Raw genomic sequence first — 17,033 nt, 5'->3', positions numbered from 1 at the left:
AGCCCAGGTTCTTTACCTTGTTGACAGGTTCAGGGAGTAATAACAGAGTGGACTACCAATGTTGGGGACCCCAGAGCCTGGGGTTTTTATCTAGTATCAGAACCTCGGTCTTGTCTCCTCATTTTAGGGAGTTGAAATTCATCCAAGTGGAGACATGGTCGAGGCAGGAGTTAAGATCTTCCGAGTTACCTTCCTGGTCAGTCGACAAAGAGAAAATTATCTGTGTGTCCTCAGTGTATGAGAATAGGGCCAGGCTACAGCTTTCCACAAGGTCCGCCAAAGTGCAGACTTAGATATTAAAAAGCAAGGTGCTGAGGACCGATCCCTGTGGAACTCCTGTGATAAGTGACTGGAGACTTGACAATGTGTTAGTAGAGAAGACCTGAAAAAAAAGAGTTTAACCAGGCAGGAGCTATGTTTTAGAAGCCTAGTTGAGCCAGTCTTTCGACAACAACGTCATGAGATGCAGTGTCAAAAGGCACGCTTCTATCTAATAGGATCAACGTGGCTGTATCACCCCTATCCAGGAGTCGGCGTAGATGTTCATTGACTCAGAGTAGGGTGGCTTCTGTGTTGTGCTCAGCCCTGAATCCTGACTGGGAGGGGTGAAGGGCATTCTGGGCTTCCACAAATGTGGTAAGTTGAGTGTTAATGTGCTTTTCTTTAATCTTGGAGAGAATAGGCAACAGAGAAATGGGTCTATAGTTGGCCCAGTTAGAAGGATCCAGGTTGGTGGTTTTCAGCGAGGGAAGCAACATGGCATGCATGCAGACGTTGGGTAGGTGACTTTTGCTTAAAAAGAAGTTTCGAAGGTCAACTAATAAGGGCATGAGATGTTGGCTCAGGGTGCTGAGCACTTTATCAACAAAGAAATCTGCCAGCTCATACATTGAGCCTGTGAAAGCGAAGGAGGGAAAGTAATGTTGCTAGGGTCAGATGGGCCTTGGACCTCTTTCAAGAGGTCTTTATGACAGGTTTTGGCTTTTGATATGTTATCATAGTAGAAGACTGCACTGGCATTTCTGCAGTGCATGTGATAAATATTCTGAGCTGCCTTATATTTAAAATTTGAACCATTATCAAACGCTTCCTCCAGACCCTTTTGAGTGTCCTACAGACTTTCGTTTCTTCCTGTAAGGTCTCATTAAACCAGTGGGCAGGGGGATGCTGCCTGGACACAGATTTGAGTTTAGCTGGCAAGATTGAGTCAAGAGAACTTTGAAGTCATTTGTCGACCACTGGGAGATCTAGGGTGACTTCCAGGTACTAATTGAGGAAGGGTATCCAATAGACACTAGTTGAGGGCAGTGATGTCGAGTTTGGCCCAATTTCTGGCCATGACTTTAGGCCTGGTTGCCACGGGGTTTGAGTAAAGAGAGGGAGGATATGGAGAAGGGCACTGCAAGATGGTCTGACCAGAGTAGTGGAAGGGGTGGATCTGAGGTGAGATCAGTAATGTTAGAGGGGTTCAATAGATGACCTACTTTGGGGGTAGGAAAGAGTTAATCAACTTGTATATTGAGTTCCCTTCTGAATCTCTCAATCAGTTTACACACTAATCTATGCAATGTACATTGTAAGCTGTCAAGGGCATTAAAACTGAACCCTATGTGAGACAACTGTATGCTTTTTCATCCTATGTATTTCATAAAACATGCACACAAAAACATAATTACAAAATGCTTCACTTGATCGACCTAACCTAGCAAGTAAACTCTCGAAAGTGTGAAATCCCCAGCAGTTATTATATATATGTGTTAGCATAGACTGTGAAATATTAACGCGGTGTAGTGCTAGATAACTCTCTGTTAAGCAAATATATTTTATAATCTATAATTGTGCATTTTTAAGTGTTAAATTTGTAACTGTGTGTGGTCAGAAATGTTCTACCCTAGTCAAGTGTTTAGAAAAGCCAATTATAATTTGTGATGTAAATGTTTAGGGTTTGGATCTCTTTGTGAGAAATCCAATGTTTTACTATGAACAAATCAGGACTATTATTAGCCATTAAAAGATTCTACATAGACATCTAAAAATGAGTCTTCACTTGGGGCTCACTCCATGACATGTGGAACTGAATTTATTATCCAACCTATTGTACTTATGTACATGGCTGGACCCTGATTTAAAAGCCCACTTTCTTGAATATTTTTTCCGTGAACTCTTCAGGTACTACGGAGGAAAAAATACCTCCTCACTTTGAGGTATACCTCTTTATAAAGACTGAAGGCCAATCAACTTCTGCAAAAAAGGATGTAAAAAACATGATGTTACAGACATCAAATAAATGCAGCCAGCATGTTGCTTTAATTTTTCTGTGGCATGCCCTCTTCAATCTGTATAAAGTTTAGTTAAATTTACCACCAGATGTTCTTTCAAGATTATAGTGAACTGTTGTCACTTCTACTGCACTAGACTGAAGTACTATTTATGTATTGCTTACTTGTATTGTATGTATTGATGTGTTGCATGTGTACACATGTTGTGCAGATCTGTGAGGAACAAGTCTTGTAAAAGTCATTTGCATGACCTATTGTCTAAGTCGCTTATAGACTGATACTACTAATTTAGTAAGTGCGTTACTTGTGGAAGTGTAAAAATGCTTATGTCAGTGCCTGATCTAATCCCAGCCAACATGTGACAGGTGACTCTGTCACTCTTCAGCAAACCATTACTAACATTTGTGATGTATGGGGCAATTGACCACCAAACCATGTCTGGTATTCATGATGTCTCAAAGAGACTTATAGGGCTCAGTAGAGTACTTATGTAACTACAAACTGTGTAGGTCTGTATGTCTAAAAGCTCCCAGTATTGGATACTTTATCATCAAACTCCAAAACTCAAACCATAAGTGAATATATTTGCAAGAGAAATGCAGCGAATGCATTTATAAATATTTTTAAGAGCTATGCAGTGTGCGCATTTACCCTCTCTTCCAGTTAAGAACACATCTAGAAAGAGATGTGTGTGTGCCCATCAATAATTCCTATTACAATCGAAACTATTTGTGCCATGTTAGCAAACAGACTCAGTAAGCATGAGATTCATACTCAGAAGTCGTATGAGTAATTACTTTTTATGAGATAAGCGCTTAGCAAACCTATGTTAATGGTGCTCACCATTTAACAATTAGGAGGTGACACCAGTATTACAGAGGATAGTCCAGACATTTATTTTTAAGCTTATAATTAGTTTTTTGAGTGTGCAATCAGCCACTACTAAAGGTATACTATCTTTATGTCTTATTGTATGGGTGTGTCTTTGTCACCACTATATCCACTATAGTAATTATCTAAAAATCTGAGATAACTACTTTTTTGCAAGAATCAAGGTCTAAACACTTATACTGATTTCAGGGCCTCACAGATGATTTTAGCAATCTATGCATCCAGCTCCTTCTGTGCCCAGAGCAACATCTTAAGATAATTACTGGGCATTACATTTGAAAATTTACTAAGCGAGCAGGTTCCCAGGACATTTGAATGAGTAATCTATGCACAAGGTTGGTTGTGGTCGCTCTATGTTCTGTGTGCTACTCAAAAGGCCAAATAGATTGTAAAAGGGTCCACATATAGTCATACAGTCATACTTGTGGGAATCCTACAAATAGATATGAAGAAAGTTTCAGACACACCACCTTTGTACAGCCAACCTTGTATCTTCCACTGCCTCCACAGTACTGTCCCTCTCCAACTTCTCATCAACCTTGTGGCAAGGCAGTCTGAGATAATAAGAACCTACCTTTGCTTTAAAGTCTCCTAATATGAGGCTGACTTACCCAAACTCACTAGACTAATGTGCTCCAACGGTATGGGCCAAAATGTCAGAAAGGATTACCATAATTGGTTATATTTCCCTCCCAAGATAGTTTCTCTAGCAGTTAGCTGAAAGGTAAATAAGAGCATTCACAAACCTGAACTCCACCACCAAACTTTTACTCAACTTTGTCACCTATTTTCAACAGGAAAGGAGATGTTGACAGATAGTATCAGAAACAATGCCCCACTCCATGGGCCGCTGTACCCCTGGTAGCACATGTGGACTAGAGGCATTGACATCCTTGAAGGTGACACACCTTTCCTGCAAAGCTGCAAAACCAAAAGTCTTAATGAAAGAAGCCCGAGCAATGGCATTTAACTTTGAGGCTAACCACAGATATCCTATGATAATACCACCAGTAGACTGGTAGAGTTAGTATGTCAGCTGCTGGGTTTCTACAAATCTTCAATCCATATGCCCAGAGTTCCGATTAATGTCCTTTTTACCTTCGGCAATATACCTCCTCTAGACAACAATAAATCAGAACCAGACATTCTCTCCTTGTTCTGGGGTCTTTGGGGCTAATGAACCCTCAAAAAGTCAATTATTTTCCCCTGGTGAGGGCATGTTGTCAGATCCTTTCTAGATCCACACATTTGGTGCAAAATACCCTTTTTCATTTTTAATTAACGCTTCAGAGTGACCCATCTCTCTCAAGTAAGTTACTAAAATTGTTATGCCATGAGGAAACCACTGGATGTTCTTTGAATCTGAAGCTGGGGAGCTCATTTATCTCAGTACTCCATGAAGAGTCGTCAGTGAGACCAGACCTTGAAAACTGTCATTGTAGGAGGGTAAGTCATGCCCTACTTTTTGTAACTGTCTTTTAGGAAGGTATGCAGGCAGTTTGTAAAACAATTCCTGAAGGGAGCTATATTGATATAAGTTTGATGGTCCACCCATCTATGGTGGAAGTAGTCCTTCTCGGTATGGGCAGGAATACATGTAAACACCACACTAAAGTCACCTCATCTAACCTTGGTAGAGACTCCCACCTATGCTACAATGGAAGCTCTCTGAATATCACACAACTCCTGATGTGTGGCAAATGTATTGTGCTTTGCAAATGCAAGGGAATGCTAATTGTTGACACTGTATCCTTATATTTGTATCCTTATATTTGTCAGTTATTATATAGTGGGAGGCATTTATTAGAATAACTACCAATAAAGACCATTGAGTTGGAGAGAAAGTACAAAACCATAGGGAAACAAGAACAGAGGAATCATCTCCCCAATTCCCAATTGTCACCTGTCTGGATCACAGTATGCACACCCTACTAGAGGGTAAGGAAGGGGACTTTCCTTATCTTCATATATCTGGCAGCTTTATAGTTGTGGCAGACAATATGCATTCCAAGACATATAGAGACCTTAGGGTGATGACAACGACAATAGAAAGGGGAATCTAGTTTATTGTCTGTCATTTATCATTCTTCCTTTTCACCTTTTTTATAGATTGTGATTTAGGCTTGAATCTAATTGAAGTCTTCACTGTGTAGCCAGATGTTTTCTAAGGAACAAGGAACACTCACTTCACAGCCCATTAGATCATTGTTGGGACAATGTCTTGATGTTGGCCACCTGGTTCCTTCACCACAAGCAGGGAAATCTTGCATTTCTCCAGCGTTAAGACTTTTCCAGAGTTGGACTGTAAAGCTGCAGTCTAGAGAGATCATTTATTTAGTAAGGGAAATCTTTGCCTCTAAATGAGTTAATAAAACAATTTCAAAAGATGGTCTATTTGGGGCATAATTTAGTATAAATTTTTCACTACATATTTGCATACTGACTTCCATCTTTGCCATGGTTGTCACCTAAAGCACATACTTAATCAAGGTCCCCACCCTCAGCTCACAGCACTTTTTATATCAAATTAAGTTTACAGTTTAATGTATGAAGGAACCACCATCAAGACACAAATCTATCATTTGGGACACACTTTGGCAAGCTAGACTATAGCCCAGATTGTGTGCTTGAAAACAGTACAATGATACATTTCTAAAAATAGATGAAAGCATTTACGTGAGCTCACAAATGAAATGGCTTGCTGTTATGCCATTTCCTCAGTGCAGGAGCACAGATGAGCTCACTCTAGGTTGGTCTGTTGCCTGAAAGCTGCTAAAGCAGAGCCCATGAACTTTAGTGCTTACTCAGTCATGGGTATGGACAGATGCAGCACCTGGTACTTCCCTCTAGCTCCAGCTGCTCCCACACAATGAACAAGGCTGTGGTTTCAGTGTGCATTTGGTGATGGGCGTAGACCACTGTAGCATGAGGTACTAGGTGGCTGAAAGTCCCAAGTTAAAGAAAACTACTGATGCTTTAATTCTTAGGAATCATTTATTGGCCGACTGCTATAGAAAGGCTTCTGTCCAAGGACACAGAAAACTATTTTCTTTGAGCAATTTTAGCAAGAACAGCGTCACCATGCACACTTCTACAGGCTTGTCTGGTGAAAGCTACAATCATTTTACCCATGTAATTTGAACATTTCTGAAGAGCCGATGAATTACACAGATGTATGTGAGGACTAAGTAAAATATGCATACATCAGTTCTCTAATGATTTAAAAAATGTATATTAAAAAAAACAAAATGTCTTGCAGTTCACTTGAGGCACTCTCACAGCATCTTTACTAATGGAAGTAGGTAACGGAGAGTAATGGAATTTTGAGTTACCAATGTTCCTAAGAAGAAGGAGGTGCCATAATAATGGTATTATATCTGTTTCTTTACAGAGAGATGCCCCTTCAAGAGACAGTAGTGTACAATGCTCTAAGACAGTACCTCTTAGTCACTTGTCTATTTGGCAAAGGAAGCTACTTGGGGTTGTTGGACGATACTTAATCTTCTCTGTACTTTTGGTCCCTGACACTGTACCTCTGTATGTGATAGTGTTCACCTGCTCTCAATGCGTTTCGTAGTTGACTATTCCTGCAGGTGCTGGTTAGGGGCAATCTAGGGAACCAAAACCAACACTGGCAAAAATACTCACATTTCTTTCCTCTCTGTCAGGAAAGAATCCAACACGTCTCAGTAATGGCACAATGCTAAGAATGGACCCCCTCAAGGTACTATTGGGTTCTTAAATTAAACTAACACAGCACCCCAAGATGCCTGGTGATGGGACGGAGGAGATAAAGGGGATGCTGGAGGGAGGTCTGAAATGCCAAATACACAAACAATTAGAACATTGGAATGTTGAGCACTCCATTGAAGACAATGGAGTGCTCCTGACTTTTAATCACTGGTAGAAGCCCGGAGCACCAACATTCCAATGTTTTACTTTCACAACTGTTGGTGTGAATAAAGGCCTCAAAGAGCCTGAGGGGATGTCAACCCCCTCAGGCTGTGAGGCCTCTGTTTTACTAATTAGAACATTCTGCCCTCTATCGGCGAATGTTCTTATAGCCTGCTGTAGTGGGCTATAGCGGCCATTAAAGGCCCGCTCCATTATTAAAGGCCCTCGCCATCAGCTTGGGCCTTTAATGCTAGAGCAGGCCTTTAATGGCTGGTAGAACCCACTACAGTGGGCTATAAAGCTATATTAGATTGTCTCAAATTCAATATTCACCTAAAATGCACATATTTGAAACACCACTGGTACCTTCATTAATGTTTTGAAAATCTTTCCTTCCACAGGGAGATAAGCTTTACAAAATAAGATCATTATTTATCTTTCAGGAAAATAGAGAGAGAAAAGCCTTGGTATGATTGTTATTTTTCCAGTGTTACTCTCATAAAGAAAATAACACATAGCTTGCACCTTCTTGCTATGTTAAAGTCTCATGATTATCTTCTCACAATTGAGTCAGCTTTTTCTCAGCATTATCAAATGTGTATGCCTTAAATTCTTCTCACGACTGCTCTTTCATTATCACTTGAATTCATTGTGTCTCTGCAACTCCAAACAATTGTGATTTTCTATAGCGCTTAATACTCCATTAATCCTGTTATAGTCCACCTGGACTGCGCTTTCCTCAGTGCTTGTTAAGTAATGTCAGTAATACTTTGATCTGAGTTCTTATTTGCCAATGAAACTGAATTACTCCCTAAGATCACCTTGATTAAATATTTAATCCTTGCACTTTCCAGGAGCTTCTGAACAAGCAAGTCTTATTTTTCTCGAAAGAGTAAATAGTTGTTGCAAAGTCTTTTAAACATTTGAGACTGAAAGCAGTTAACAGGGTTAAATACGACAAATCCACATTCTTCGAGCTTCTAGATAATCACAATGAATCTTAGATTTTTCTCTGAAGAGTTAACTTGACCGAAACTCTTTTAGGTATTGAAACTGAATGCAAATTAACAGCATTCACTACTAAACAAGCCGAATTTACTTTCGTGAGTCTTATTTTTTCTCCAAAGAGTTGATTGTTTTCACAAAGTCTTTTAACTTCTGACATTGAAAGCAGTTACCAGTGTTTACTGCCAAATGCATCACTGCTGTACTTAAACAGAAAACAGAAACAGATATTTGTGAGATGACACTTTGATTTTTCTCAAAATGAATGCGCTTCCACAGTGCTGCTTACCGCACATTACAAAGGTGTAACAGAGGCTCCATTCACTCGGCAGATTTGCAAGCTCCATGAGGATTCTTAATGCTGCAAACTTACAAACTCTCATTCTAACTGCAACTGCAAGCCAGAGAGAGAGCACTTCTCCTCTCTGTCAAGTGAGGGAGAATTTCAATCGTAAGCACTTGTGACTGGGTGTGGCTACCTTATATACAGGAGACACCCAACCAGGTCAAGGCAAAGGATCACAGTACTCGTAGCCTTGTAAAATCAAGGTATATTTTTTCCTTGCTTATTAGCCTTGTCCATGGGGATACGAATGAAAATATCATCTTATTCCTAATCATGACACTCCCCCATCATCTCCATGCAATCTCCGTCTGAACATCTATCCATTCTCTCACTTACCTTATCGCCAATATCTCTGTCTCTCTCTGCTAATTTTCACTCTACCTTCCTCCCCCTTCCCTCCCCCCATTTTGCAGTAAGTATTCCCCATTTTCAAGCCACTTCCCTTGTCCCTTCCACATTTTCTATTAAAATATAGACTGCTCTGTTATTAGGCCCAAGGTGTGGCATACATTGAATTCAAATATTAATGCAGGTAACTCATTATAAAATGGATACTAGTTTGTTTTATATTTTCTTATAGTAGCCATTTTATGTTTTCATTCCTTTGTTTCTAATTAATGATTGGTATGGTTCATTATATTGATGTAAGTTGATGTTCACGTTTTTCTCATTTAATGGTTCTCGTATTTTATTCCTTACAGTGACAGTAGTCACTTTGGTACAGTGTTTGATGTGTATTATAATTAAAATGAATAAATATTTCTCAAATAAAAAAAGATATACAAACTCACAAGTGTGGAAAGTTCTGTCACCCTAGCAGAGATCTCCTTGTACAAAAGATAGGAGAGGTGGAGGCAAAGGTCTCCCCCTACAGATTATGGAATAGCATTTTATAGTACACTAGCTTACCCGTCGCGCGTTGCTGCGATCTCCGAAGAAAGGAAATTCAAGGAAACTTGTTATGATAACATTCAATTTACATTGTGTCCTTTTTATTGAAACGTATTCATTTTATTATGGAAAACATTTCAAAGTGTCGTTTTCATTCTATTTATTTATGCGAGTGCTTGTGGATACACAATTTTTTGTTTTTCCGTCTGGTGCGTACATCAGTATTCGAAAGATTATGAGGGCCCTGGAGGACGATATTTAAAAAGAAATGATGCCAGAAACCTTCGCGGGGGTGTACTCAACAACTTCCCAAAGTTTCCTGGCGATCGGATGAATGCTGTTTTAAATCTATTTATTTATTCGAGTGCTTGTGGATACACAATTTTTTGTTTTTCCGTCTTGTGCGTACATCAGTATTCGAAAGATTATGAGAGCCCTGGGGGGCCAATATTAAAAAAAAAAATTATGCCTGAAACCTTCGCGGGCGTGTACTCAACAACGTCCCAAAGTTTTCTGCCAATCGTATGAATGTTGTTTTAATTCTATTTATTTATTGGAGTGCTTGTGGATACACAATTTTTTGTTTTTCTGTCTTGTGAGTGCATCTGTGTTCGAAATATTATGAGGGCCCTGGGGGGCCGATATTGAAAAAAAAATGTATGCCAGAAACCTTCGCGGGAGTGTACTCAACAACTTCCCAAAGTTTCATGGCGATCGGATGAATGCTGTTTTAATTCTATTTTTTTATTCGAGTGCTTGTGGATACACGATTTTTTGTTTTTCCATCATGTGCGCACATCAGTAGTCCAAAGATTATGAGGGCACTGGGGGGGGGGATATTTAAAAAAATGTTATGCCAGAAACCTTCGCGGGAGTGTACTCAACAACTTCCCAAAGTATCATGGCGATCGGATGAAAGGTGTAGTAATGCATAAAGGACAAACAGACAGACAGACAGACAGACAGACATTCGTTTTTATACATATAGATGAAGTAGTACTACTTAATTACTACTTCACGTAATACAAAATGCAGTTTAGCCCTATCAGTACAAGATGATATCCTGGGTTATGATCTCGATGCTGGGGAGAGAAAATACATATCAATTCATGTGCAATAAAGTCTTTTATGATTAAAACATTAAAATGATTGAAAACGGTGTTGTATCGAAGGGAGAATTAATTCATTGCAAACTGGGCACAGGAATGCCTGTAGGGCTTCTCCCTTCAGCCCTGGTCTTTTCTTTTACTTTCCTCCACCGTTTCTTCAAAAGAACAGACGTGAATACCAGATATACACTTACACAGTCTGTCCTGGAGAATTATATTCTCAATGTGCAACTGTTTTAACAATATTTAGGACACACTTTTTATTTGACATGGTATGTTTAGCAAGAAAATTCTGACATGCGACCCTACTAGTTCAGTGCTCAACTGATCACATGTCCAATTAATGAACATCTATGCTGATACTGCTGAACGGTCTTCAATTTTGTTCAGGAGATTTGGAGACATTGTTCCTCCCTTCCTCAACCTTTGAAAAAATAACATGACCTCCCTGTCCTAAAAATAGTACCTGGATGTATTTCCTTCATTCTATTTTGTGTTTAGTTTTCCTGTTCCTAATAATGAAATAGGTTTTGAGATTGCTTCTTAAAATAAATATTGCTTAAGAATGAGAATCAGTTACTCACAAGTGTTAAAATGTATGCATTTCTTTCCTTCTCTTAGTACTATGTAACGTGTGCCCTTGGGATACAGTTTGTGGGATATGTCATGATCTGCTTTGGAGCCAGCAATTCCATTTTCTCAATGTTGGCTGGAAAGCTTTCCCAGTACACCGGCAGGATCACCATGTTCATTTTTGGTAAGGATCTCCGTGTGTGCAGCTGAATGACTGGATGATGATTGAGGTTGCCAACTTTGTTGGAAATAAAATGTGGACTTTAATTACTGCATATGGTAGAGCTGCAGGTGTTAGTGACACATTACTTTCAGCACCTTTCACTACAAATTTACTTAATATAAAAATATGTATACATTTGCACTTGCTTTTTATGGGACATATGGTTAACATGACAAGCAAGCTGGGAGAGAGAGGGGGCATAGCCTTGATAGGAGCTTTGACTAAGTTCCCATTGGGCCAGAACAGTAGGACCCACAAGAATAAAACTTCTTGTCCATAAGGACATCCTTGTCTCACCTTTGGTAGCTTTGCTTGGGAAACAACATCTCCAGAGAAATGTACATAAAGTTCACATGTAACAAAATCAAACATTGAATAAACAACTGGAAACATAAGCAAAGCTCTAGCAATAGGAAATAAATAAGGTTGAAAGTGTAGGACATTGTCTGAAACTAGGAGGGCTGGAAGAGGAGCGGAGGGTGTGGGAGTGTTCCTAGGCATAAGAGCATATGAATTTTTAGAGAATGGTATAAAAGTGCCTAGGGAAAGGGATAAGGATCAAGACTTAAAGGTTGAGAGAAGTAGTCCAGGTGCACTTCGGCAGCTTGCACATCCAGAGTGGAATGAAGGAAAATCTTGATATCACTTAATAGTACAAGACAAGGACTGGGTGAGGAGAATAAATGGATGATCTCAGGTGGAAGAACAAAAGAAATGCAGACAATCTCAGGAGGTCGAAGATATCAGTTAGGGCTTGTGAGTCAGATGAAGTCTGAAATGGTGAGAATTTAGATATTGTTGGAATGACAAAAGGATCGGTTGAGTCTTCGGGTTGGCTGGTAACGAATTGTGTTTTAGGGTTGCAGCTTCTGAGAAGGGGGGTGAGTGGTGTTGAAGCTTGGGATTTGCCAGCAATAGTCAGAATTATGTCATTCTATGTTAAGAATGAGCACCATTTTGCTGGGGCTAAGCAGTACCTAATAGTAGAAAAGACAGGTGGAAACTGTCATGATTTATAGCTTAGCTGTTCTTCCTAGGTCCTTGTTTCCTTTTCTCTTGGCCGAGGCAAGGCAGACTTCACAAATCAAATAAGAACAGGGGATATGTTTGCCTTGCAAAGGCCGTTGTATTCATATCCCTTCACCTAGGTAAAGCTGCATGTTTCTTTATTACCATGTACACTTTATAATGAAGGAGGGTAATGGTCCAGGTGAGCTTCCATCCACTGTAGCTAAGATGATTGCCAGAGATGTTTGAGCTTAACAAATAACTGCTCAATCATGCTCCAGAAGCAGGATCCACTACGAGATACAATATTTCCACAGTAACCAAGTTTCCAGTTACAATCAGAGACTGTTTATGAGACATACTTCCACAGTTTTGGAATAGGTCCTTGCACGTCAATATTCAGTTAGAATTCAGGCCGACTTGCCTAATATTTTCCTCCGGAAGCACGGTGCAGAATCTTTCTTCTTTCCAGGCTACACATAACAAGCAGTGCTTCATCAGAGATTCTAGCATACCATAGTAGCACACTAACTAATTCCATGTCTTATGTACCCACATTGTGATGCCATCCCTGACCTATCAAAAACAACAGGTGATGGACAGAATGCAGAACAATGTCATACATTCACCCCAGTACAGAGATCTGGGCCTAAATCCATCTTTTTTTGCTCACCATGCCTTTCCAGTTTGAACCCAGCTATATGCAAATCAGTCTTGACCCTGTGACCCATGGGAACAGTCCAGCCCGAACTGTCAAGCCAGGTCCTCCCTGGACTGGAAACAAGCATCCAAGGACCGGTTGCGGGCTTTCAGCCCTCATCAGCCTACATAGCTTGATTCCAGTGGCATGGAGAGCACGGGACTCACGTCTGAGCATACCCGTCCCACTCGGGGTCACAAAGCAAAAACAACAGGTTATGGACAGAATGCAGAACAATGTCATACATTCACCCCAGTCTGGGCCTAAATCCATCGTTTTTTTGCTCACCATGCCTTTCCAGTTTGAACCCAGCTATATGCAAATCAGTCTTGATCCTGCCAAGCCCCTTGCTCACTTTGCCACTGGATTCAAGCAAGCCAGGCTGAAGACGGCTGTAATGCCAGAAACCGGTCCTCTGAAGCTTGTTTCCGGTCCAGGGAGGCTTGGCAGTTCGGGCTGGACTGTTCCCATGAGGCACAGGGTCAGACTGATTTGCATATAGCCATGTCTGAACTGGGGTGGCAGAGTGGGCTAAAGAACGGTGATATATTAAACCCAGATATTCTGACTGGGTGTGAGTGTTTGATTGGTTCAGATGCTCCGTCCATTACCACCCCCTTTTGTACCGCTTTGGGCTGCCATAAGTGTGGCAGGGTATGCGCAGACGTGAGTCCCTTGCTCACTTTGCCACAGGATTCAAGCAAGCCGGGCTGAAGACGGCTGTAATGCCAGAAACCGGTCCTCGGAAGCTTGTTTCCAGTCCAGGGAAAGCATGGCTTGGCAGTTCGGGCTGGACTGTTCCCATGAGGCACAGCGTCGGACTGATTTGCATATAGCCATGTCTGAACTGGGGTGGCAGAGTGGGCTAAAGAACGGTGATGGATTAAACCCAGATCTTTTGACTGGATGTGAGTGTTTGATTGGTTCAGATGCTCCGTCCATTACCACCCCCTTTTGTCCCGCTTTTGGCCGCCATAAGTGTGGCAGGGTATGCTCTGACGTGAGTCCCTTGCTCACTTTGCCACTGGATTCAAGCAAGCCGGGCTGAAGACGGCTGTAATGCCAGAAACTGGTCCTCGGAAGCTTGTTTCCGGTCCAGGGAAGGCATGGCTTGGCAGTTCGGGCTGGACTGTTCCCATGAGGCACAGGGTCAGACTGATTTGCATATAGCCATGTTTGAACTGGGGTGGCAGAGTGGGCTAAAGAACGGTGATGGATTAAACCAAGATCTTTTGACTGGGTGTGAGTGTTTGATTGGTTCAGATGCTCCATCCATTACCACCCCCTTTTGTACCGCTTTTGGCCGCCATAAGTGTGGCAGGGTATGCTCAGACGTGAGTCCCTTGCTCACTTTGCCACTGGATTCAAGCAAGCCGGGCTGAAGACGGCTGTAATGCCAGAAACCGGTCCTCGGAAGCTTGTTTCCGGTCCAGGGAAGGCATGGCTTGGCAGTTCGGGCTGGACTGTTCCCATGAGGCACAGGGTCAGACTGATTTGCATATAGCCATGTTTGAACTGGGGTGGCAGAGTGGGCTAAAGAACGGTGATGGATTAAACCCAGATCTTTTGACTGGGTGTGAGTGTTTGATTGGTTCAGATGCTCCATCCATTACCACCCCCTTTTGTACCGCTTTTGGCCACCATAAGTGTGGCAGGGTATGCTCAGACGTGAGTCCCTTGCTCACTTTGCCACTGGATTCAAGCAAGCCGGGCTGAAGACGGCTGTAATGCCAGAAACTGGTCCTCGGAAGCTTGTTTCCGGTCCAGGGAAGGCATGGCTTGGCAGTTCGGGCTGGACTGTTCCCATGAGGCACAGGGTCAGACTGATTTGCATATAGCCATGTCTGAACTGGGGTGGCAGAGTGGGCTAAAGAACGGTGATGGATTAAACCCAGATCTTTTGACTGGGTGTGAGTGTTTGATTGGTTCAGATGCTCCATCCATTACCACCCCCTTTTGTATCCCTGACCTATGACACATTTCTTATGGTTGTGAAAATCGCATATCCCGCTTTCTAATGAATCCAAGATGGTGAAGCCCTCTTTTGCAGGACTAGAGGTCTGCTGGACCTTGACCCCAATTGCTAATTTGAACTCCTTGTATAACAAGGGGCCTGATTTAGATCTCGGCAGATGGGTTGCTCTGTCACAGCGGTGACAGATATACCGCCCGCTGAAAAATAAATCCCATAGGATAGAATGAAATGTATATTCAGTGGACTGGATATCTGTCACTATTGTAATGGAGTAACCGGCCCGCCAAGATCTAAATCAGGCCCAAAGACATTCCTCATCTTCTTCCTAACAAGGAAGAGAGATGCCAGCCTCAGATTAAAGCAGCCCAGAGTCTGGGGACAGGGCAGCATTCAATGTAAAGATTATAAGCTCCATTTAGAATCCACCTTAGAGTTCCAGGCAAGGCGCACAACATCTCATCTACATTGATTTTCCATTGAAATGACAATCCACCATACCAGGGGAATGGTTTATTTCTAAACTGTCATTTGCTGAATTACAATTAATACAATGAACTTCTTAAATTGATTTTACAAATTACATAATTGAAATCTGATTTGAAATTCTGGGGTTTTAGCTCAAAAGTCGTAATCAATTAATCAATCAATAAGGGGTTTGTAAAGCGTGGCTATTCGCCCGTGCAGTGTCCCAAGGTGCTGAGGGTTGGGGGGCTGCTGTTCTGTCTGGGCGTGGATGTTCAGTCTAAGAGCCAAGTCTTTGGCCAGAAATTGGGTCAGTAACGGGGAATGCCTGAGGTGGAGGGGTAGGGTATGCCAGGTCTTGGTAGCGAGGTAGGAGAAGGATCTTTCTCCGGTTCATACTTGTCACTAGGTCTTAGAATTTATCATAGGCTTAAAATACAATTTTGTGAAGCTAAAAGTGCAGGAAATGGGCCGTCAGTCTTCTGTGTGGCACATAAATATGAGACAAGACACATTTGTCTATGGTGTAAATTTACTCGTTGGTATAAATTGACCCCCCCACCTGGTATATGGATGTGCACCCTGTGCTGAGTGGCTAACTATGTGTGTATCTGGGACCCAGACTGTTAGTTTTAGTTCTGATGGTACACTAATCTAGTGTATGTGCTGAGGCCAAAGCCTGTTGTCCCTGATAATGTGAGTTTCAGAACCTGTCCTGTTACCAGGAGAGGTGTACCAAGCGTGTGATTACAGTGAACTGAGAATTACTGTTCCTCTCTTGGGTTTAGTACATAATGCGGTGGTGACAGTATACCATGATTTGTGATCTCATATAGTTGACCAGACCTTTTTATCTGTGTCAAGGAGATTATGGGCTTGCTACTAGCCCTCTTGTATAAAGTTTCACTTTTATGTGAAAACACAGAATCTTGCACTGACATTCTGTTTATGTTGAGGACAGCTACCCTAGACAGTAAAAGCTTATTGCCTATATTCCAGTATCTGGAAGGCGGAGACCCAGACACTGAAGTGAGGAATATGGAGACAAGACTACCTGTAGAAATTCCATAAAGACTTTGTTCTCATGGAGCTGCTGATGACTTCTTCCTGAGCACTGCCATTCTGTAAAAGATAGGCGTAAGGGTAAGGGTTGGAATGCAATTTCTGTTCTGAAAGGTGCAGGAGTTTCTAGGTCAAGCCTGCCCTTTGGTCTATCTCTCATTACTAGGTCAAAGAGGCTGATAGTAGTATGACAGCAAGATGCAGAAATCTCACATTTCATTGTGTCCGTGTTGCAAGTACTCAGATCGGTTCCACAGTATCTATTATTTATGTACATACGCCTCTCCTCACCCCGAAAGCTCCAATTCCTAGGACTCAAAAATATGACTTATTTAGTACGTGGATCTAACAAGGTCCTCTGCCTGCCTCTTACTTCTGAGTCATGCAACCCTACTGAAACAGTCATGAACATTCCTATTTTGAAGGATTTACTGCACCCAACAGAAGAGACCATCTACTTTGGACTCAAATCTGTGTATACCTTTGAACTTGAACACCAATGATGTTAGATACATCTTGCATTGACTGCTTTGGGACCATCACTCTCCAAACAACATGTCCTTCGGTAAGATGTCATGCCTTTTAATATTAGGTTGTTGTAGTTTGTTCTGTAGA

The 17,033-nt window shown here is 41.5% G+C and overlaps 1 protein-coding gene across 1 annotated transcript in view; it reads left to right on the top strand.

Annotated features, from left to right (window-relative positions):
* Positions 1–17,033, top strand: part of LOC144762549 (protein unc-93 homolog A-like) — a 244,248-nt gene that overhangs the window by 157,884 nt on the left and 69,331 nt on the right. Inside the window, exon 6 of the mRNA XM_078647777.1 lies at positions 11,037–11,172. Within this exon, the coding sequence (XP_078503903.1) occupies positions 11,037–11,172 (136 nt within the window). The remainder of the gene's footprint in view (positions 1–11,036; positions 11,173–17,033) is intronic.

Source organism: Lissotriton helveticus, chromosome 6 (genome assembly GCF_964261635.1).
Source record: "Lissotriton helveticus chromosome 6, aLisHel1.1, whole genome shotgun sequence".
In the NCBI taxonomy this organism is placed as follows: Eukaryota; Metazoa; Chordata; class Amphibia; order Caudata; family Salamandridae; genus Lissotriton; species Lissotriton helveticus.
This window is presented reverse-complemented; position numbering and strand designations above follow the sequence as displayed.